The sequence below is a fragment of the Chionomys nivalis genome, chromosome 8, assembly GCF_950005125.1.
Source record: "Chionomys nivalis chromosome 8, mChiNiv1.1, whole genome shotgun sequence".
Lineage (NCBI taxonomy): Eukaryota > Metazoa > Chordata > Mammalia > Rodentia > Cricetidae > Chionomys > Chionomys nivalis.
Window position 1 is genome coordinate 73,372,620 of NC_080093.1, and position 25,115 is coordinate 73,397,734.

Genomic DNA, 25,115 nt, shown 5'->3' on the forward strand with positions numbered 1-25,115 from the left:
AAGAGGCTGAGGCAAAAGGATTGCTTGAGCCCTGGAATTCAACATCAGCCTGGACAAACAAAAGGAGGAATCACAGAACACATTGTGGTCTATGCAGACCACAAAAAAAAAAAAAAAAAAAAAAAAAAAAAAAAAAAAAAAGGCAAAGTCAGCCTTGTGTCTCTGGGCAAATAACATATCCACGTGACTATCTTTTAATCGTAAAATGTGGACAGTGCTGTTCTCAAATGATTATATTTAGTACTGAAGATGCTAAACGGATGAGCTCAAGGTTTCTAAATGTGTACTGAGATACACTGGGTGGCATAGCAAATTCACAGGGATGAAGCAGAGTGTACTGAATTTCTGCAAGAAACAGATACTCAACATCAGTCAGATACAAGCAAACTACTAGACCAAAACATTAATAGTAATCACTCTGAATTCCTCCAATGTTATCATCCCTCTAGGAAGCTAAGCTCTTGTATACCGTGAAAAAAAATCAACACTGTGAATGACAATGTGGACAAAGGTGGTACCCAACCTGATTCCAAGGTGAAGTTGTGAGGTATCTGATTGGAAGCTTCACCCTAGCCGCTGGCCTGGGAGTTGCTTTGGCACTGACCAGGGAGGGTCAGGACCACGCCCACAGGCTATTTAGGCTTGTGCCAGACAAAGGAACACGTGGTCTCCAGGATTTGACTGGGCTCCTGGTCCACCTGGGAGTGCAACATTCATTAAACGTGGGCATTTTTGATTTGGTCTAATCTGGTTTAATTGGAGTTATTTTGCATTGGGAGGGAGGCCCTTCAGCAGCCTTTTACAAAAATCCTTTTAAATGGGGCTATCGAAAACAAACAACGCTCCAAAAGTGCACCCCCTCCCTGCTCCCCTGCTCCCTCCACCCCCCCAACTCCCGTTCCCTAGCACAGGTTTCCAAGTGTTTTATTTGTCTGTCTGTTAGAATGATGTGGCCACAGTATGTCTGTGTGAATGTGTAAACGTGTTTTCGTGATGTGCTCAATTTAATTTTCTGTATCCATGTGTTCTTATGTTAAGATCAGTAAAACTTATATCTACAGATTACAGCAGCTTTGAAAAATACAAACACATGGGTAGCCGCCATTTTAACCTCACCACCATCTTTGGTAAGGGTACCCACATGTGCTAGTCTGCCATCTTTGATAAGGGTACCTACATGTGCTAGTTCGCCATCTTTGATAAGGGTACCTACATGTGCTAGTCCGCCATCTTTGGTAAGAGTACCCACATATGCTAGTATTCTTTGGCTTATTAAAATATTCCTTTTAATCTTCTTGCATCTCTTAGCATTGATAAACTATAACTAACTGGATAAAATACATGTCTAAATTTAGCTTATATGCCCAAAAATAACAGGCAATGGTACCCTGACTCTCAAGTGCCTTTACAGATCTGAGGGTATGGCATTTAACAAAAAAGCTTCTAATACAGACATGCCAGCTTCTGCAGCACCCTTTAGCAGAAGATCTTCCACCTCCAGGCCTTGCCTTTGGGTTTAGTAAACCCACCCACACAGCAAAAAGTGGCCTTTCACCTCTTCAGCTTCTTGGATGTTTCTTTACCTGGGGAATCGATCTTCTCATCCTGCCAAGACAGATAGAGTAAATCCTCCCCCACAGGAAAATCTTTGGGCCTCTTGTACTCAGCAGCTAATGGCAAGCACTGCTTCTAAGACTGGCATTCTCCAAGGACTAAGGAGAGGAGTTAGGATTGCCTGTCTAGCTAAAATGCTGTCTCATTTTTGCTCATTTATCCCCCCCCATCTGTCTAATGGCATTTGACAGCTTAAGGTACCGTTAACTTACTACTTCATCCATGACATTTAATAAAGTTTCCTGCTAAAATATAGACAGGTGTGCCTAACAGGTTTCAGGTGCATAAAAACTAACAGCCTTTTACTAACCGCAGCCAGTTTCGAGCATATTTTACAGGTCATTCCTGCTGCCTGGGCCAAGACCAACTCACAAAGTGCTCTCCAGACAATGCCAACACCTGCACCAGCTCCTGGGACTTCACCATTGGTACCAATTCTTCTGGATCAAGGACACCTACCAGCTAAAATCTGGTTTTACCTGCTATTGTGTCCCGCCCCATGGCTAGCCACATTTCATAGGGCCATAATAACAATATTTTTTTTCTCCTAGCTACCGGCCTTCTCATCTCTCTCAAAAAGCAGCTGCCTCAGGACTCCAGGATGACAACAAACCAGATGCTGTCCAGCCACTCGTGAGCCCACCAACTCCCAACTCTCCCCTCTCCCATATCACCTCATGCCCACAGGAAGTAGGCAGACTTGAGCCGACACCCCTATATCCAAGAACTCTGGGATGTTTGATTGAAAGTGAGACTCCAGCCCTCTGATACCCCTATATCCAAGAAGTCTTTGATGATTGGAAGTGTCACCCCGGCCCCTGGGAGTTGCCTTGGTCTGGACTCCAACTCCCAGCCTGCCAAGCACTGACCCCTCCCCAGGGAGGATCAGGACCACTCCCACAGGCTATTTAGGCTCGCGCCAGAAAAAGGAACATGTGGTTTTGGGTTTTGCGTGTGTTCTCCCTCTGTCTTCCCTCCACCATGCTCCTGGCCACCCGAGATGTGGCATTTATTAAACGTCGACATTTTTTATTTGGTCTAATCTGATTTAATTGGAGTTATTTTGCATAGGCAGAGAGGCTCTTCTTAAGATTTTTTCCTAACAGTATCAAGCAGGTACACAGGTCTCATTAGTAACTGCAGTTTTTAAAGAAAGAAATAGTCACACATGAGGAATCCTACCACTTGTGAGGCAGAGGCAAAGGGATGGCAATTTTAAGGCAGCCTTGACTGCACAGCAAGACTTCACTAAATGTATGAATGTATAGATTGTGCTTGTCCAACTTGTCTGTTACTTTTTTTTTTTTTTTTTTTTTTTTTTTTTTGCTTTTTTGAGACAGGGTTTCTCTGTGGTTTTAGAGCCTGTCCTGGAACTAGCTCTTGTAGACCAGGCTGGTCTCGAACTCACAGAGATCCGCCTACCTCTGCCTCCCAAGTGCTGGGATTAAAGGCGTGCGCCACCACAGCCCGGCTGTCTGTTACTTTTTAAATGACGAATAAATTGCTACAACATATATATTTCAGATGTCTGAACACAACTAATTAATAAACTGAAGTGTGGAAAATATCTTTTGGCCTAGGGTATTGTCCCTAGGGTATTGTCAAGTTACTGAGACCAAAGGAACTGTAATTCTAAACAGACAGGGTTAGCTCAATGCCTAGAGACACACTGGAGATCTTTAGCAAAGAGAGAGCCCAACTCAGGAGTTCTATCCAAATGAACCACACTGAAAGAGACAAGCCACATCGCGAGCTAAGCAGACGGCAGCTGCCTTGGGCCACGTGGTTCGCAGTGGTTTGCTACAGAGCAAAGGGTAACTGATAAAGGCTGTGTGATGACTGCTGCCTGAAGCTACAGTTCAGGAAAAGGCATGAGCAAAGAGAAGGTGTGAGCAATGGTACATGGTCTATAAATAACACTCACACATGTGCAAAGAATGACTCAACAGTGCTGGTGTTTTTCAAGTAAGCATTTTAAAAGGCAAGCTGATCTTGGCTGAACTCAACCAATCCAACCCATGACCTCTTCAGTGAGAGACTTTTTAGATAAGAAATTTTCCCAGAACACTTGAGTTTTGCTTTTGTTTTAAAGTAAGAAAGAATCCATCTCAGGTGGATTTCTTCACTATATAGAAGATTAATTTACCCATCAGTCCACCAATCTGATAATTTGTTGGTACTATGTATAGGGCACTGAGCCAATTCTGGATTACAAAGATGCCCAAGAAGATGTGGTCTAAGCTGGGCATGATGGCACTGCCTGTGACCCCAGCTCTAAGGAGATATAGGTAAAAGATACCTAAGTTCTAGCTCAATCCAAGCTACCCAGCAGGATCCTAAAGAAAGAACAAAAACCAACAATAAACCCCTTGTAATCATGGGGCTCATAATTCAAAAAGAAAGGTGAAAAATGAACATATCAAGCATGGTAATGCTGCATTGAGAGTGTGCAATGGGAAGAGGTTCTACTCCATACACTTCTACATTGTTGATCAAAGTTATGCAAAATGCAAGGATGCTCAAGACAGATCCTAATGTGACACCAATTAACCAAGCTTACAGTATCTGCTACAGAAAAGGGAATAGTCGCAACAGGTACAGCCAGTCTGTATGGGAAAACAAAGGCTGGCAGCCACACATACACATGAGGGAGCTTTATCAAGACTCCGGTCACAGGGAACTCAACTATGGCACTGCAGGTGTGCACAAAAGGAGGTCTGTCTGGGTGACTGAAGGCTACTATGTGGATAATTAGAAAACACCACTCTCAGAGTCTGAAAGACTATTAAACCCCTTGACCTTCTCTATCAATCACAAATGAACACAATGGAAAATTCTGGTAGAGATCTAAAAAATACCCACAATCCAGAAGGCTCGGCACTGAGAGAACATGTCAGGAAGAACTACAATTACATGGGGTTCAAGGATGTGGCTAAGTGGTACAAGACTTGACTAGCACGTAGAAGGTCCTAGATTTGACCCCCCAGCACTACCAAAAAGAAAAAACTGTTGAGCAGCAAAATGGACAGGCAGAGCTGAGCGATGAGCTTGATGAAAGGGCGGCAGAGAGGGCCGCTCTCAACAAGCAAATGTGTCATGATCCCAACTGTGCGGCTCGCAAGGCTACTTGCCTAATTGCAGAGTGTCCTCTGGGTGTAACTCCACGATGGGTCTGAACAGAAGCGGCTTGTTTCTATGGGAAGATGGGAAAGAGGAGAAAAGCATCAATTAACACATGAGTGCACTTACTGCCAAATGCAGACATCTGTCACAAACTGTGAGCATATACCGAATACTCCTTATCCAAAATGCTTGGGACGAGAAACTGTACAGATTTGGGATGTCTGTGAGATTCTGTAATATTTGCATAGATTACTGTAACACTTCCCTAATTGAACATGATGCTGAAAATATTTCTGATTCTGGAGCATTTTTATTTCGTATATTTGGATGAGGGAAGTTTGGTGTACTGCTACTGTGCAGAACAAGGGCCACTCTGAAGTCTTTCTTCAGTCTACCTGCACTTGAGCCTGTGTGCACAGCAGCAGCAGTTCTCACAGGCTGCAGGTTACGTCAGCTCTGCACTGTCGCACCTGGCATTTAAATCACACACTGATCACAAGTAACTCAATTTAAAAATAACTAGAAGTAAGCTAACACAAATTTTCTAAAAGGTCCAGGATTTCCCAGCTATCTCCAGTTTCTTGCTTATTCTCAAGCAAAATTGTATCTTATGATCCTGTCTGTTCTTTGTCATGACTAAAAGCTCAGTAATATTTATAATGTAACTCCTGTAATCCAGCAAATGAAGAAAAATCAGAATCAGAGAACCTCACAACTATGCACAGGTAAAGCCTGTTTTTCTTTCCAGGAAGTCATCCTGAGCTTCATCGAAGGCCCATTCACGCCCACCTCACCCAGAGTTCGAATGAACTCAGCAGAACTATACAGTCCCAAGAGACACCATTCATCATTAAAAAAATATAAAATGTAGCTAATATTTAGAAAAACTGGAAAACTCATAGTACAGACCACAAGAAAGCGAAAAACACTCCCAACACATAGGGATGTAGTAGCTCTACAGAATAAATTCAAAGTTTCAATGTCTATGGAATTCTAAAATATATAATAATTAGGCTTTTTGAAAAATAACTACTTAAAGTGGGATAAGAATATAAAAAATAATTTTAAAAAACCCAATTAGGCTGGAGAGCTGGCTCAATGGTTAAGAACACTTGTTCTTACAAAGGACCTGGGTTTGATTCCCAGCACCCACATGGCGGCTCACTGTTGTCTGTCATTCCAGTGCCAGGAGATCCAGCACCGTCTTCGGACCTCCCTGGGCACCAGGCTTGTGAGTGGTACGTAGACATACATATAGGCAAAACATACACAAAAATAAATCTAAATAATAATTAAAATAAAAAACCCAATTAGGTCCTGAAAGAGGGCTTTTGAAGTCAGGTTTAGATCTTAGCTCCACCCACGCTAGTCAGGTGACCCTGGGCAAGTCAAAATCTCTGAGCAGGGGATTCTTCATCTACAAAAAGGGTTCTGAGAACTCAGTTCTCAAGTCTACCATGAGGAGTGAGAGATCCCAAGACCCCCCCAAAAAAAAAAAACAAGAGAGCAAGAGGCATCTAAAGTTCCTCAAGTCCCTCAGAATAGCCATCAAGCATTCCACACACTAAATCAAGAAAAAAACTACTACATCAATTTGGGGCCAGGTTATTATCTATATCTCAGGATAAAGCAGTAATCAAAATACACAAAAAAAATTCAGAGTATTCAACTATGCTCTGCATAGGCCAATCTTTAATGTTCAGAGAAGTTTCCTTAATGAGTAAGGAAAGTCGCCCAGAATGTACACTGAATGTTGACGGTCACACATGCAGGGTTGCTGGCTCCAGGAAAGGGAAGTAAAAGGTGGCAGCACTCTCCAGCGAGTCTCTCGCATCCAGCCACTACACATGAGCTGCGTCTCCACCAACTGGCATCCTGTCCCCCAACAAAGCCACACTTACTTGATGGTGTGCAGCTTTCTCGTGACTATCATTGGAAAGTCGACTTCAAAATATTTATTTGGGAGAAGACCTTCATCCTGGAGAAAAGCACACAGAAGCATCCTTAACACACATAGTCACTGCATGGAGCCAGCGCTAATTACCTAACCACAACGGCAGTACTTGGAGATTTTAGGTCAGGAGACTCACGTGATCACAAGTGTTTTATTCATGTGCACGAATGTTCCCTGAGCCTGTATGAATGCCTGTGCAACATGTGTGTGCCTTCTACCTTTACAGAGCATTCAATCCTCTGGAATTAAAGATGGTTGTGAACCATCATGTGGGTGCTGAGAACTGAACCTGGGTCCTCTGCAAGAACAGCAAGTGCTCTTAGCTAGTAAGCCACCTCTGCGGCCCCAGAAGAGCATTTTCAAATTACTACGACCTCATTAAGAATGTATTCGAGAAAAGCAAAGATAAATACAGAAGCTGGGAGGTAGTCAGTGAAGTGCTTGTCTGACAAGTGCCAGGACCTGAGTGTAATTCCCATGTAAAATTCCAATCATGGTGGTGTGAGTTTGGAATCCCAGTGCTGAGGAGGCAATGACAGGACAGTCCCTGAGGCTCTTTAGTCAGGTGGTCTGGCCTGACTGTTAAGCTCTAAGCCAGTGAGAAACCTGTCTCAGAGGAGGTAAATGGTGTTCCGAAGGATGACCGAAGGTTATTTTCTGGCCTCCATATGTGTTTGTATACACAGGCACATACACACACACACACACGTACACATACACACGCATATATACATGTACATACAAAAAAAACACACATATACATGCATTTAAAAATAGATACAAGAAAAACAAAGAGGTTTCTGTATTTGTCCAGGTAAGGTTTACAGAGCTCGAAACTGAGGTGGTTGGGAAGGAGTTGTGAGGTGTCAAAACAGTACGTATTCTTCCAAAAGTACTTGAAACAATTAGAGACCATCATGAAGTCAATGTAGAATCTGTAATGCCCAACATTTTAGGGATTCATTTAGAATGAAACAGTTACTATAAAGAAGCATCACATGCATAGGGTTAGGATCATTTCTTTACTGCTGCAACAAAGCCAATGAAGAATAAGGCTCAAATAATATGAGATCCCCCTCTGTATGCTGTGAATACCATTAATTAATAAAGAAACTGCTTTGGACATATAGCAAGACAGAACTTAGCTAGGCAGGGAAAACTAAACTGAATGCTGGGAGAGAGAAGGCAGAGTCAGGGAGAAGCCATGGAGCAGCTGCCAGAGACAGACACACTGAAACTTTGCTGGTAGGGCACGACCTTGTAGTGATGCACAGATTAATGGAGATGGGTTAAATTAAGATGTAAGAGTTAGCAAACAAGAAGCTAGAGCTAATGAGCCAAGTAGTGATTTAATTAATACAGTTTCTGTGTGATTATTTTGGGGCTGACCAGCCAGAAACCAACAAGTGGCCTCCTTCTCACAACAATTGGCGCCCACCGACTGAGCTGCTGGGGGGGTCAGGAACCTAACTAGCGGCCTCCTTACAACACTCAAATCCCAGCTCCACCATTCATCTGAATGGGCCAAAAGTGAACACAGGGGCTGAGGTTAAGAGTGGTTAAGAGCAGTAACTGTTCTTCCAGATCCCAGCGCCACTATTTATCTGAATTGGCCAAGGAGTGAACACTTACAAGGGCTGGAGAGATGGGTCAGTGGTTAAAAGTGTACTTCTAGAGGAGCAAAGTTTGATTCCCAGCACCCACATGGTAATTCACAATGACCTGTAACTCACAAGACAGTGTCCTCTTTCCAGGGACAGTCCAGGCACTTGCCCTCCTGAGCCACCTAGCATCCTTCCCAGATGAAGGAAAAACAACTGTGGCAAATCATACTTCAATCACTGATGCTCCGATTATCTGTGCATTAACACCACAAGCCTAAAGAGCTCCTAGATAATCAGCTGATACAGAGGCCTCAAGTCCAGGGCAGGGCAGCCAGGAAGAGCATCACTTAGATGCAGAGGGAAGCCACCACAGCTGACCATTTCACACACTGCCAAAGTCAATGCTGTTTCCTTCCACAGGACTAAAGAGACATTAAGAAGGTGAGGTACCTTAAGAGGCTTTACCCTTTATCCCTCATTTTTTTTTTTTGTGACAGTCCCAGTTTTCTTGTCTCCAGGAAACCCCCAAACTATACAAAGGGTCTTGGGTCCCCCAGAACACACAGAAAGAGTAGGAAGTCCATAGAAGTAGCTTCACCTCTGCAGATTCAGCCTTTCTAGCTAGAAGGTAAAAGACACAGTAAGAGCATGGATAAGCTCTTTCTATGTTTTTATGGAAAGGCATATTATCTCTAAGGAATATATTCGTAATTCTTTTCTGCAAAGAGCCAGAAAAAAAGTTTAATCTTTTCAGGTCAGATGGTCTCTGTTGTCATCCTAGTCATAAGGCTGCTAAATATGAACACTATACAAACAAATGGAAGTGACTGTGTTCCAATAAAGCTTTATTTATAAAAACAGGTGGTGGGTCAGATTTAGCCTATCACTTGTTTAAAACTCTTGCTTTCTAAGAGCAAACAGGGAGCTGGAAAGACAGCTCCGCAGTTAAGAGCATTGACTGCTCTTCCAAAGAACATGGGTTTAACTCCCAGGACCCATTCCCAGGACCCACATCTTTAACTCCAGTTCCAGGGGACCTGACAGCCTCTTCTAGCTTCTGTGGACATCAGGCACGCACTTCATGCACAAACATACATGCATGCAAAACACCCACACACATAAATTTAAAAAAATTAAAGAACAAACAAGAAAAATATCTACAATATCCTTAAAAAGGAAGTTTGGAGGGGCTGGAGAGATGGCTCAGCGGTTAAGAGCATTGCCTGCTCTTCCAAAGGTCCTGAGTTCAATTCCCAGCAACCATATAGTGGCTCACAACCATCTGTAATAAGATCTGGTGCCCTCTTCTGGCCTGCAGACATACAGACATAATATTGTATACATAATAAATAAATATTAAAAAAAAGGAAGTTTAGATTTAAGAAAAAAAGTGGTCCAGATCAACATGACTATCAATAAAAATATAAAATTTCCCACAAAGGACTTTCAAACTTTCTGCCATTTCCTTTCTTACTACTGACAGGCAATTTTTCTTCTTAGAAGAAGTAAACTTTGCTTGTAAGTAAAAATCTCAGATTTATAATTATCAAGTTATCTACAATAAGGGGGAAGAAAGCAACCCATGTGATCAAGGGATCCCAGGCCCAGTGGAGGGATCTCTCAAGAGCAACACCCTTACACATCATCTGCTCAAGTTCCTTATACCAACCATGTGACACTCTGCTACAAAGACAAACTAGGCCTGCGGAAACGATGTCACTAATAAGGCCTCCCCAGATAACCAAAGCGCTGTGTGTAAACAAGGACTTGAGTTCACTGCAATGTGTGTCCCCATTCTAAAGCCACAGGTTGTTGGATCCCAGAAGACACTCTGTCCCAGGCCCTCTTCCTCCGTCTGTGAAACCCCTCACAGAGCTCTCACAATAACACTGTATTACATAAAAGCTCTCAAAAATGACAGTTGTCTTATCCTAGAGAAAAATTAAAATGCAAACAAGAACACCCAGATCACACTGGCCATTGGTTTCTCACGTAAAACAAAAGCTAGGTGCTTTGATGACCAAAGTCCTTATCAGGCGAACTGATTAGAGACCAAAGATCTAAGTAGGCTGGGTTATGTGTATACATTCTTATTTATCTTATCACTTACAAGGATTTAGGGAAATGTACAGACCCATCACTACACATGACTGACCTCATAGAGAAGTCAAAAAATCTGCACAAACCTGCAGAAAGGACATGTGACAGAGAGGACATGTGACAGAGAGGACATGTGACAGAGAGGACATGTCACAGGAAAACCAGGGTCATGGAGTCAAGGCAGAACTTCAGCAGAATCATGTTCCTTCCTTGTGAGTATGATCAGATCTGCCTCTCTACCCCTCAGGGTAGCCAGAGCTCCAACCAGAACAACCACAGCAGGCTTTATGTCATTCCCTGCATATTCATCTCACGAATTTCTGACTCTTACTCTAAATGACACTACATGGTCAACAGATCATAGTTACTACCAAAATTACAAATTTATAAATTTATAGATTTGGTCTCAGTGATTCTGGTGGAATATTTTTTTCTTCCTGCTGTATATCAACACACAGAAGAAAACACATTAAGTTTTAGTATAAAAACAATTAAAAACCATCTAACTTATTGGGCCCTGAGGAAAAACAAAGGGTTGACAGTTATCGTAGGGGTGACTATGGGATGCATCTAGGCAGATGGAATGGGATGAAAAAGCCTACTGAATTGCTTTCAATATATTTATTTTTTTAATTTATATGCATGTTCATCTGTACACATGTGTTTGCATGATCACTGCGTTTGCACATGCATGTGAAGCAGAGGACCACCTCAAATGTCATTCCTCTCAGGTGCATTCTAATTTTTGTTCAAAACAGGATTTCTCATTGTCTTGGAAACCCCCACATAGGCTAAGCTAGCTGGCCCAAGAACTTCCAGGGATCACCAGTCTCTCCCCCACCCCATCTCCCCAGTGCAGGGTTGCAAGTGCAAACCACTATGCCCAATTTTTTATGTGGATCCTAGGGACTGAACTCGGGTCTCTGCTTTACCAGCTGAGACAGTCCCCTCTCCTAATATATTTTTTAAAAGTTTAAACGAAGTAATCATCTCCAAAGAACTAAACTGAAGCAACTGTAGTAGAACCTTTAATTACCTTTAACTTCCAGAAGGTGGTGTCCATCCCAGCCCCAAGGTTGAGAATTTGACAACGACATTCTGTCTTCCGGAGAAAAGCTTTAATAAGCTGGCTGACACCATGAACTCGAGCAAAATATCCTTCAAGAGAGTTCCCGAGAAACAAGCTGTGAGTCACTCAGGGTCAACACACACTGTCCCTCACAGCCTCCAGAGAACCAGGTGCCACAAGGGTCACTGGCTCTGAAACACTCATCAGGTCAAGACCACAGGGAGGAATGCCAAGGAAACTAGCATGGGGACCCGTGGTATTTAAATCTCCGCATTGCTCACAGAAACTATCTGCAAGGATGTACCGCTAGGAGCCAGAAGTTCCCCAACACTGCACACAGCAGAAGTAAGATCTCTCAGTTAGTTTTCACTGGGACAGAAAGTAAGCCATGTTTCTGCCTCAAACCCTTGATGAAATGACTTAAAAGCCCAACAGTGTTAAACACTATAGAAAGGAACAAAAGGTTACCCTCGTGCAGACAGTTCACAGCGAAAGATACATGATAGCTTTCTTTTGCTTAGTGTTTTGTGTGTGTGTGGTTGTTTTTTTGTTTGTTTTGAGACAGGGCCTTGTATAGTCCATATGGTTTTAAACTCACTATTTTCCTGCCTTAGCTTTCAGAGTGCTGGAAATACAGGCATGCCCCACCACACTTGGCTTATAAAGAGGTTTTGTGTGTGTGTGTGTGCGCGTGCGCACGTGCACACACGTTTTCAGTACTAGAAACTGAACCCCTGAACTTGTGCACTCTAAGCAAGCACTCTATGAATGAGCCACATCTGTAAACATTAATAGATTTTAAACAGGAAAGTGTAATCTCTTTTATAAACAAAGGAAATAGAAAACAAATTTCAGTAACACCATTTTTATGATCAGGTTGAGATGAGAAAGTTTTATAGAATCCCAGGTTGGTGAGAACACTGAAAACTAAGGCCTTCCCTATGCTTTGTGAAGCGTACACCCTGGAAGGCTCCCTAAGAGCGAATCTGTAAAGCCTCAGGACTCAGGGTGCTGAGATGGTGGGAAGGCAGATGGTCACTTACCTCTGTTAATTTCAGGGGCCTTCCTCTCTTTAGGCTGCCTCACAAGATGCTCGATGTATGGATCGTGCCAGTAGCCAATGCTCACCGCAAACCTGGGAGAGTCAAAAAGGCAGGCAGTGAGCACAGATTTTTCAGACCTACGTATCACTATCAAGTTCCCAAGAACCACGTAGGGAAAAAATATCTATGTCAAAAGGCCAATAAATGCACATGGACTGCCTCACAACCCCCTTAACAAGACCCACCTGAATGTTTCCCACTTCAATCATGTCTCACCTCTCTTCTTATTGCTAATTCCTTTGCCAGGACCCTAAATAAAAATAACCCATCTCACCCTCCACAGGGACTTATAATCATCTGTTCACGAGGTAAGCATTATGTCAAGATTATCAATTATAACAGAAAGTTTCCTAACTCCTACTCTGAGTCTTTACACCTCTAACCCCATGTTGGTTAAAACTCTGTCAGGACTGAAGGGTGTGAGCAGTAAGTACATCTCCAAGCTGCGGTCTAAGCTCCCAGAAGCAGACACTACATCTTTTCCTTGTAACTATCAATAAGACTTCTTTCTCTTGGGCTAAAGAGATGGCTCGGAGGTTAAGAGCACTGGCTGCTCTTCCAGAGGTACTGAGTTCAATTCCCAGCAATCACATGGTTGTTCACAATTCATAATGAGATCTGGTGCCCTCTTCTGGCCGCAGGAATACATGCAGGCAGAACAATGTATACATAATAAATAAATACATCTTTTTAAAAAGACACCTTTTCTTATTTGATTTTGGTTTTGAGACAAGGTCTCCTATATATCCTGACTGGTCTCAGCATCTGCATTCCTCCTGTCTCACCCTCCCAAGGGCTGAGGTTACAGATGTGTTACACTAGGTAACAAGACTGACTTCTGCCTTGCCCTAGTAAGTGACATATTTCTGTACAGGCTTGTCTCTCACTGGTGTTTGCACATGTGCAGGTACCATGAGGAAGCACGTGGAGTGAGGTATTTAATACAGTATGCAAAAATGCTCACTAATGGCCAGGCCTTGCTACCTAAGTCTACACAGTCCAAAGCAAACAACACACTTACAGTCTGACCACAGTGAGTTTACTCAGTCTGTAGACAGAGGGTAAAGCTCAGTTGTAGAGCCAGTCATGGTGGTCCACACCTTTAATCCCAGCATTTAGGAGGCAGAGGTAGGCGGATCTCTGAGAGGTCTAGGCTAGCCTGATCTACATAGCAAGTTCCAGGCAGACAAGCTGGGGCTAAGTAATGAAATCCTGTCTCAGCAAGCAAAAATACAAAACAAAACAACTCAGTGGAACCGTTCTTGCTTAAGGCACTACATTCAATCCTAATACCACAAAATAAATAAATAAGAACAAAAAATTAAACAGTATGGATTTCAACAATGTGTGCCTCATTATTATCAAATTCAACTTGAACACTGTAAAAATCTTCATTTTTTAACTATGAAGACAAGAATAAAAGTAGAAAATAGCACCATGTGTTACACACAGGAAGAATAAAGACTGTTTCCAGAAGTTTTGAGGTACAAGTTGAGTTGCAGTGAGCGATCTTCTCATTGTGGAGATTGTTTTCAGAGGAATCTTGTAGTGCCATCTAGTGGCAAAAGGCGTATCTGTAGTGAAGCAACCACAATTCTTTCCAGTCCTTACCACAGGAAAGGAGAAGGGAGTGTTCTAGAGTTGATAGATCAGGACCTCACCATTTGACCAGGCAGACAGCCAACATACAGGACTTTTTACAACACACGGTATATGAGGAAGGAAAAGAAGGCTGCTTAAAGGAAGGAAGATGAGCGTCAAATTCCGGGATTTACAGGTCACCAATGTGAGATTAACTAAACAAACTGGCGTATTCACACAAAGAAATGCTTACTGGCCTGCGGGGCACAGAATCCATGAGTTACAGGGGGCTTTTTAAAAGAAAGTGTCACTGTAGTGTCTGAGTTTTTTTTGAAGTTCTGACTCTCACTCACTCTGTGAGTTTGAATATTGGCTCTTTCATCTGACTTGGATCAGAAGGCATCAAAACATAGTTTCAAACAGCAATTCAGGTCTATCTATGTTCAATGGTCTTTAAACGCCATGGTGAGAAAAGCACTTGTGGCTATAGTGGAAACTACCCAGCCAAGCCAGCAAATACCTACTGCACCTGGCGGCACAGGTGATGGCAGCCCTTAGTGACAAGAGACCCTGAGACACACAAAGGATAAACAGTATCTGACTCCAAAGGAGGAAAGTGCAAAGACCTGCGCACCATAGAATCAAAGAGCCGCCTTCCCCATGAGAGACACTTAAGCCTGACTAGCCAATAAACCTAAATGGCAAGGATTAAACCAGAACTACCAGAAGCCCATCACAAAACACTTATATCCTCACAAAATAAAGAACTCTCACAAATTAGGGAGGAAGCACCCCAAAATTCCCAGAAGAAAAAAAAATGGATGAAAAGACATATTTGGGGACAATTCACAAAAGAAATACAACTAACAAACACAAAAAACTTAGATTCAATAATAATTTTTAAAGGAAAAACAAAAGCGCAAATAAGAGCGCTATTTTTTTCTTTCAAACTGGCAACAAAATTGTTTCTGAGTAGACCTTGGGTTTAGAGAAGGAAGAGGGTGCTCAAGCTCTGCTGCCAGGTGGTGACCAGGTACACTTGTGCCACAAGGTGCCGTGCCACGGAATACAGGCATGATGAGCCCACAAGGTGCCGTGCCACGGAATACACGCATGATGAGCCCACAAGGAGCTGTGTCACAGAATACACGCACACATGATGAGCCCACAAGGTGCTGCACCACGGAATACACGCACACACGATGAGCCCACAAGGAGCTGTGTCACAGAATACACGCACACATGATGAGCCCACAATCCCACTTCAGGGTTTTATCCTCAGAAAATAACCAAGAATGGGAACAGTTTTCCACACAAACACTGGCTATGAAAACTCCACATGCAGATGTCCCGATTTTGTTAAGAACTAACTGACCCAGGACTGCCCCATAGATAGCGAATGCTTGCAATGCTATCAGCAGCAGTTAATCTGCACCGCCCGCGATGCTAAGCACCAGCTCTGCTTGCCAGTTCCACTGTGCTCCCCTCCCCCCGAAAAACCCTAGAACACTTCTCTGCAAACCCAACTTTCTTTTCAATGCCTATATCCAAACAGACAGAGCTCTCCGACTGGAAAGACACTGAACAGTGACGCAGTCTTTATTTAATTCACTCCTGCTTTAATTTCCAAATACTCATCCACTGCCTGTTCAACGCAGTAGGTCTTTAAATGACTCGCTTTTGTTTTTTACAGTTAACCACTCCCTTGTATTTTCTTCTAACACACACTGTAATAAACACTTACTTAGTAAGATGTAAAATGTCTTTGTCCTACCTATAACCACCTCACATTATTCCCATGGGAAACACCAATCTAGTCCAACCACCTATTCATTCAAGAAATGTTTACTGACCACATCCAATTTGCCTGAGTGTCAACTACAAGTCCTTCATCTGAGAGGTGCAAAATCCCTTCAACTGGGTTCTGGGTAGGGCCTCCTCATTCCCCAGCCTGAGAATCAAGGCTGGGGCCTCAAGCTCCACTTGGACCTCCTCAGATCTTAACTGCATGCTAGGTATTACTGCAAATGTTGACACTCTCCTTGAGGGGTGGTACTGCTTTACAGGCAGCAAGTAAGGTGCACATCACAAGCTGTGAGCTTCTTGGAATGTAGAAAACCCGTGTGTGTGTATCTGTCTGTCTTTGTGCACGCGTGTGTCTGTCTAGATATGTAAATAGCACACATACTCTTGACTGCAAACTTCAAGCCTGGATGTGAACTGCATTATGCTGCGGTCTCCAAGGCCTCTCACTGCCTCCAGCTATCATTTTATTGCTGCTTCTTTCACTTCCCTCACTTCCACGTTTACATCCCATTGCCTGGGCATCTTCTTGCTTTATATATAGAAAGAGGAAGCAGCATCTTCAGGGTGACAGGCTACACCTAAGCATGTTCTGAGGGCTGAGTGCACCTGCCAGACCTGACTTCTTGAAGCATATAAGAAAAATATATACTTTGGAGACCCACACAAATGTGAGGTGTGCCAGGCCACTTCCTGGGGGCCTGGATGAAATTAAAGGAGGGAAAGGAAAAGTCAAGTGAGCACTGGCATTCCCCTCCTCCTGGTCTGCCACGGACAGAACATTTCTCTTCCACCATGATGTTCCTGCTCAGGCTTCTGAGGCAAGGACATTGTGGACTGACTGTCCCCTCTAACACTGGGAACTGAAAGAAATCGCTCCCCCCTTCAGTTATCTACACCAGGCAATTTAGTCACGGAAAAGGAGCCCATGCACTGTTGAAAGCATCACTTAACACAAATGGCAAGAGTTCAACCAGAAAGGTTCCTTGGTATGGTGTTTCTACCTCAGCAAAGGAAAAGTCAATAGGTAATATAAGGCTAAGATGCTGTGATGGTCAATCTCCACTGTCAACTGGATGGGATCACCACAGAAGCAAACCTCTGGGCACATTTGTGAGGGGTCTGCAGACTAGGTTAACTGAGATAAGTGGGCAGCACCATCCCACAGGCCAGAGTGGGTTTGTTTTTTAACTTTTTATTGATTCGTTGTGGATTTCACATCATGCATCCTGATACCACTCATCTCTCCCTGTCCTCTTGCTTCTACCCTCTGCCCTTGCAACCTGCTCCCCCACAACTGCAAAACAAAATTTACAAGGAAAACCACTAAAACAAACAAACAACCCAAAATCTCAGTGTGGAAGCTGTAGTGTAGCCCAGTGAGTCACACAGTACCCCCTTTAGTCTACACATCAGTACTTGGGTCACTGCAGTGAGTCACTGGTCTGGTTCAAGGCCTCTGGCTTCTGCCACACCCTCGATACTGGGCCCTCACTGGGACTCTTGGATATCCTACTATTGCCTTGTGTCATGGAGATCCTGCAGCTTTGAGTTTGTAGGTCCAGCCCCTTCACAAGCTCCAGCAGTTCATAGATGAGATGAGTGTTGGGGTGTGCTAACTCATAGGCCTGGTTCTGGGCCTGGGTGGTAGCTTAGCTCGTCAGCCTGGCAGCTTTCCCTCATTATCACCACCCAGTGATGATGCTCCCCAACACTGCCCCAGCTAGCTCACCCAATGTAGCAGACAGAAGGAGAGCTCACAGCCTTGGGTTCAGCTCACCCACACTCATAACACCAGGGCCAGCTCTACTGTTTAGTCAGGGGCGAGGTGCAGGGCCTGCTCTCTAGATAGCTGCACTTGGTGAGTGTTCGCATGGCCCCCGAGGTGGAGGTCGGTGCTCCTGCCTGTCTTGTCACAGAAGCAAGGGACTGGGAGGAAGGAAATATTTCCCTTGCCCTTGCCATGCATGGGCTGGAGTTTTAAACTGAATAAAAAGAAGCAAGCTGAGTACCAATGTCCATCTCTCTCTGCTGCCTGGCTTTTGTACTGTTTATACTATGCCACTGTTCATTTCACAGTTTGACAGTAAGCTTTATAATTAAAGTTAGTGGAAATTCTCCAATTTTGATCTTTTCAAGAAGACACTTTGGATCTTTTTTCCAGATCCTTTGCATTTCCATATGCATTTTAGACTGAACCTGCTATTTCTTCAAAAAAGATGGACAGGATTTTGACTGGACTACGATGACTATATATCAATTTGAATAGAACAAAAATCTATTTTTTGTTTTATTTTGTCTCTGAGACATGTTCCCAGACTGATTCTAAACTCACTATGTAGCTGAAATGGCCTTAAACTCCTTATCCTCCTGCCTCCACTTCACACATGCTGGGATTACAAATGTGTACTATCTCATACCTGACTCAGAAATCTTCCAATATGAGAAAGCACATTTCCATGTAAGTCTTTAATCTTGATCAGCAATATTTTGCAATTGTCTGTGTGGAGAGGGTTCATGTCTCTCATTAGATTTATTCCTACTGTACATAGTTTATCCTCTATCCTATTATAAATGATATTCTAGTAGTTTGTTTTCCTGTGCATGCAAATACATGCACATACAATATATTTGCCTGACAAGATTCTATCTAGAATATATAATGTGACCTCCAACAAATGAAAAATAACATCAACAAAAACAGGCAAAATATTTGAACACACTGGACAAAAGATGTAAAAAATGGCCAATAAGTACATGAAAAAAGGGTTTGATGTCATTAGTCACCAGCAAAATATAATTCAAAACCATAATGAGATGCATTTCACAGACACGGCATGCCACACGTGACAACAATCCAGAGGCTGGAGCTCTAGTGCACTGCTGGAGGGACTTGTAAACACGCGAGCCAGGAGGGAAATGAGCGTGCTGGTTGAAAATTAGCCCACACTATGACTGGGTTCAACAATTTGAACACATTAGTGATTAACTGAGTCACCATGGCATGAAGAAAAGAAATAAAATGATTTCCCCTTGGAGTCATTTAACCAAGGCCAGATCTGAATTCTCTACTTTGTGCTCCCTGTGTCCTCTGTCGTCTGTGTATGAGTCTCAATCTGTGCCTGCCAAAGGCTGCCTTGTGAATCTGTCTGTGTGTGTCTGTCTGTCTTGTGTGTAACTGTCTGTGAGTCTATCTGTGTCTGTGTGTCCGTCCCTCACAAAGGCCTTTGTTTTATACTTACTGAGCAGCACAGAAGGCATCCCATGGAGAAGGAATGGGATAGTTGACAGAAATCTTTAACAGAGCCGGGCGATGGTGGCGCACGCCTTTAATCCCAGCACTCGGGAGGCAGAGGCAGGCGGATCTCTGTGAGTTCGAGACCAGCCTGGTCTACAGAGCTAGTTCCAGGACAGGCTCCAAAGCCACAGAGAAACCCTGTCTCGAAAAAAAAAAAAAAAAAAAAAAGAAATCTTTAACAGAGTTCTACAAGGAGTTAAGTCACTGGCTCCAACTGATCCCACCTGACCAGACAACAAATATTGTTTACCGACCAGATCCATAAATGGGTTCTTTCAACCTTTATGGCAGATCTTTGGGAGCTGCTTCCAGTTTCTGTATTTGCTGCTTTCAGCTAATGACTCACGTGTTTTACTCTGGTCAGGGGAATAGAAGAGAACAGAACTTAAGACTGCAGCTACGCATTAGCTAAGGTTGTAAAAGCTGACTTCATGGGAATCCAAGGCAAGTAAGGTTGATTGTGCCATTGTTCTCCTAAAGGCAGGTTAAACAAACAGTCTGAGTACACAGTAGGCTGTCTTTGGTCTTAAGTGACCTCAAGGTGTATTATTAACTGGCTGTGTGGTCCAGCGAAAGTTCCAGTCTCTTAGAATGTAAGAGATATTTTCAGATTACTGAAAATAATCGCCACAACTAGGCAACTCCAAAACAAGAAAAATCTGAGAGAAACGAAGACTGAAAAAAGAATGCTGACCAAAGCCTAGTCACAACGGTCCATACAGGACCCACTGAATGTCCATCAGCAGGTGAGTGAACAGAAACAGGAGCAGACGACTTCTGACCAAGCAGACTCCTAAACTCGCTTGCTGACCAGGCCTTAGCCACAGGCGATACAAAGCTGCAGAACACTACCTACGGCTCACAGCTTAGGGGCCCACCTCCAGGACAACCCTAGCCCACCTTAGGGCACCTGTCGGCTGAGGCTGCTACAAGGAGCGAACTGTTCTTCCAGCTGGGCCCTGCCTGTCTCCTGGCCTGGCGGGTGGGGGAGAGCTGACATCACAAACATCAGTTAACAAAACCAGGCAGGTCTGACATGAGCCAACCCTGCCTCCCAGGGTTTGTAAGCCCCAACTCCCTAACCTCACTGAGCCTCTGCACACCTCGGTGTTTTCTCATTCTTCCTTGAAACACTCAGCCAGTCGATTCTATTGAACTGGAAGCCTGGTTCAGTTCATGCTAGACTGAGTTGGAATGCAGGAGTTTCCCTGATTAAAATCTACTTTGTTGTCTGTGTCTGTATATCTTTGATGATATACACATCAATAAACCTCAAAGAATACACTGAATGCTAGAACAAGCCTTTAATTCCAGCACTTTCTGAGTTCGAGGTCAGCCTGTTCTATACAGTAAGTTCCAGGCCAGCCAGGGTTACACAGTGAAATCCTATGTCAAAAAAGAAAAAAAAGAATATATACTACATGATTCATTATAGAATGTCCAAGAATAGTGAAATCTAGGGCTGGGGATATAGCTCTCTGATGACGGCACATGCCTTAAATCCAGCATGTGGGAGGCTAGGGCAGAGCGGGAGATTGAGGTCTACATAGAAAGCTCCAGGACAGTCAGGGCTACATGAAGAGACCCTGTCTCAAAACAACAACAAAAAGAAGTCTCTTTGGTAGGCTTTCCCTAAAATATACTGCCCCCTTGATGAAAGGGGGCTCACGGCACATATCTGCGGCCACCATCTTCTCCTTTTGCTTTTCCTTCCTAAACCACCGCTAATCAAATGAACTAGGAGAATTTTATAAACTTTCCTTATCCTGAAAACAAGGGAAAGGGCTCAGGATAACATACAATTAAGTAACTTTTAAGTCAACGATTTAAGTCATCAAAGTGAACAAAAGCAATAAGGTAGACATACACACACTAAATATGAAAATTTAGTACATACAGAGCATGCGGTTCAAGTCACCAAAGTCAGTAGATAAGGGGTAAAATTAACACTGTAACCTTATAACACATATAATATAATCTTATTTCAAAACATAAAAACCCACCAAAATGCTAAAAGCAACCCTTACAATGAACAGGAATGGCCTTCCCAAGGATTAGTCAGAAAGTAAAGAATGCACTGGGGAGGAGGCTCACTTAATAAAATGCCTGCCATGCACAATAAGGACCTGAGCTGAGATCCCCAGGGCCCATGTAAACCTCAGGCCCAATGGTATATTGTAACCTCAGTACTGGGTGGAGCAGAGACAGGTAGAACCCTGCTGCTCATTGGCCAGAGCTTAACTGACCAATGAGCTTCAGATTCCATAAGGTCCTGTCTCAAAAAATAAAGGTGAAGAGCCATCAAGAAAAGATACCTGACAGCCAGGCGGTGGTGCTGCACGCCTTTAATCCCAGCACTCAGAAGGCAGAGGCAGGCGAATCTCTGTTGAGTTCGAGGCCAGCCTAGTCTACAAGAGCTAGTTCAAGGACAGGCCCCAAAGCTACAGAAAAACTCTGTCTCGGAAAGAAAAAAAAAAAAAAAAAGATACCTGACATTTCCATGCTTCCACATGCATGACAGGGTATGTGCACACATAAGCACATTCACGCACACACACCTAACTAGTGTCAGAAATAGCATCATGAACATTAACAACTTCCTTTACTATGAAATGTACCAAACAAAATTAACTGAAAGACACACATCAGCCTTACAGAAAATACCTCATCAAATACAGAAGAAAAATTACAATCCTTAGTCTTCAAAAATCTTAAAAATCAAAAATATAAATAACCACTAAGAAGAACGTAGCTCAGTGCAGCTCTTGCCTGGCATTAATCCAAGGCCCTGGGTCCACTTGCAGCACTGCAAACAAAACAAAGCCAGAGAACGGGAAAAAGATAACCCACAAGAAAAAATGAAACGGTGACTATCCGCGTAAAGCCAACAGACAGCAGATTAAAAATGAACATTAAAAATGAAATTAACAAGAGAGAAAATTTTCTACCTGGCAGTTGATAAACAACTTAAGAAACTGAGACTATTCCATAATTCATAACATGTTCGCTTTGCGTAAGAATGCAACCCACACAACCCCTTTCTGAGATGATTCTGCAACTACACCCCAGGAATCTTTTACTGGAAAGCATATGGAAAAGTGGTGGTGGTCACAATACGATTTTTTTCTCCTTTCTATTCCTTAGAAATTTAATGAGTATGACCTCTCTGCATATATGTCTGTATACCACATGGATGCAGTTCCCTTTGAGGCCAGAAAAGAGTGTCAGATTCCCTGGAACTGGAACTTCAGCTCACAGCATGCAGTTAGCGGTGCCATGTGGGTGCTGGAAACTGAACCCAGGTCCTCTGGAAGAGCAGCCAGTGCTCTTAACTGTTCAGCTATACGACAGGATTTTAATAGCAACACTGGAACCATTTTAAATCAGGTTAAAAAAAAAAAAAAAAAAGCACCCAAAGCGCAACATATCATAGACACCGCACAGTCGCTAAAGACAATGAGGCAAACTGCTGTGAAACCACAGGCACAAAATGCTCACATTAAGGCACAAAGGGAGGAAGTGCTCGCCTCTGTCCTATAAGAATTGAACAGTTGGAGCCAGAAAGACAGCTCAGCAGCTAAAGGTCTTTCTGCCAGGCATTAACAACCTGAGCTCAATTCCCACGTGGAAGGGGAACTGATTCCCACACACTACCCTCTGATCTCTACATGTGTCCCATTGTTCCGACGCATCTACACATATATACAAACAAGTGCAATTTAAAAAAAAAAGAAAAGAGAAAGTAGATCTGGCAAAGCACAAACGCAGACTGAGTGAGGTATGGATACATTCCCAACTGAGGTAGGAAGGTCATAAACCTGAGGCCATCTTGGGCTACAGAGATAAATCAGAAAGAAAGGAAGGAGGAAAAAGAGGAGGAAGGGAACGAAGGAGGGAAGGAAGACGTGGGTAGGAGGGAGCACAATGTAATTTACTTCATTCATGGGCAAGTTGTGAAGCTCATTTATCTTCAGTAGAATGGCCCACTTCTATAATAGTAAACTTTCTCTTGAAATGGAAAGTAGAACCAGCTTTGGAAATATTTTAGATCAAAATCTCCACCTTGCTCTCTGGTGCACAGTTCTAAAGATGTAATCAGTGCACCAGAAAGGCCGGGCCAAAGCCCTCTGGGCAAATGTAGCTCTGCCTAAAGGTAACCCTGTAACCTGCTCCTGTGTCACATGGCTCAAAGGTATGCATCCCTGCTCTGTGCTGAGTTTATTATTCTCCTGGAGACTCAAACATTAAGCAATGGATTTGTAAACTATGCCTGAGCTACTGACCACAAAGAAAACACACAGAGTGCTAGATAAACAATTAACAAAGGTATGGGGACAGATGCAGTGTTGAGTGAATGTGCACTGCTGATATGGGAACAGCCATGTAACGAACCTTAATGCCTCAGACTCATGGTACTGGCAAGGCCTTCCCCAGGTCAGGCTTGGAGGAACGGCAAGGCCTTCTTCTGGTCCTTATGTCCGTACAAATGCTGACAGTGTGTACAGAAAGTATCACCCATTGCTTCCTCCTCTGGGGTGACTGCAGCCCGAGACTGCTCTCCTACAAAGATCAGCTAACCTGACTGCATTAGCAGTACATAATAAAAACACACTGAGTGTCTGGGCTGCTGGTGTACTTTCAGAGAGCATGCATGGCCCTTCCAATTTCAGCTTTTCTGTACATTTCTATGAGTCTGTCATTTCTTCATCCCCTATCACCCCAATCAAGACATTCCATGCAGGTCATGGCATGTGGGCATCAGAGGCATCTGTTTGAGGGAGCCCCATCCCAGCTGAGCTAAGATAAACATCTTGTAATTATCTCAAGAGCACTCAGTCTCACCCACATCCATCTGTTGGCCTCTCTATCAGTCATTCCTCCTTCCAAAAGCATCCAGAAGGTGATGGATTTGCAGTCCTGCCCCCACGACCAGCCTGCTCTGAGCGCCAGCAGCTCTCACTGAAGGTGTTCCTGGCAGGGAACAGTCTTCATCTCCCTGCCTCCATCTTTGCCCCCTACAGTCTGTTCTTCACAGGGAAGCTGTCTGGATCCTTTTAAAACCCAAATCAGGCAACTTTATTCTCCAGCTCAAAATCCTCTAATGGCTCCTAACTCATAAGAGAAAGGTTACAAGGGGGATGGGGAGCTGGCTCAGTGGTTAAGAGTACCTGCTGTCCTTCCAGAAGATGCAGGTTTGATTCCCATCAGTCACAACCATCTGTAACTCTAGTCCCACAGGATCCAATGTCCTTTTCTTACTTTGGGGTACCTGGGATGCATGTGGTACACATACACACATGTAGGCAGAGCACTCATACACATAAAATAATGGTTGTTTTAATTATGAGAACCTATCATGCACAGACTCTTCTCTCTTTTAATCACTCTGTATTGCTGCTTATGGAACAGGTCCAGCAGCAGGCTATACTGGGTGGGGTGGGAGGCTTTTTCTGCCTAGGATACTGTTTCCCCAGATGTCCCCAGGGCTCACCCCCTCAACTTCTCCAAGTGTTTACTGTAGATGTATCTTCTCAGTGGAACCTTCATTAGTCACACACACCAACACACAAATCACACATGGCATGACAGGTATGTGGCTAGTTTCCTGTCTGGTTTCTAAGAGGTCCATTTGGTTTTTCACATCTGTACTGACAGAACACCACTTCCATAGATGAAGCAAGCACTCACTAAAGAATTCTGGGTAAAGGAATGTAGAGATCTGGAAAATTACATGAAACCAACTAATCTGAAGCAGAGGGACCAGCAAGCTCAACGGCTCTGAGGAAGGGGAGCACAGAGGAAGGCAGAGTGGTGCTGATGAAGTGATGGTGGGGCACAAGTCCGAAAGAGCAGGGTCCCGCCGACT

General features: G+C 43.5%; 1 protein-coding gene across 3 annotated transcripts in view; it reads right to left on the reverse strand.

Annotated features, from left to right (window-relative positions):
- The window catches only part of Lcmt1 (leucine carboxyl methyltransferase 1), a 79,344-nt gene that overhangs the window by 45,535 nt on the left and 8,694 nt on the right, over positions 1-25,115 (reverse strand). For all 3 annotated transcript variants that reach the window (XM_057779956.1, XM_057779955.1, XM_057779957.1), the window contains exons 2-5: positions 12,508-12,599; positions 11,432-11,553; positions 6,639-6,715; positions 4,746-4,807 (exon numbers count right to left, since the gene is read on the reverse strand). In XM_057779956.1, coding sequence (XP_057635939.1) covers positions 4,746-4,807; positions 6,639-6,715; positions 11,432-11,553; positions 12,508-12,599 — 353 coding nt within the window. The remainder of the gene's footprint in view (positions 1-4,745; positions 4,808-6,638; positions 6,716-11,431; positions 11,554-12,507; positions 12,600-25,115) is intronic.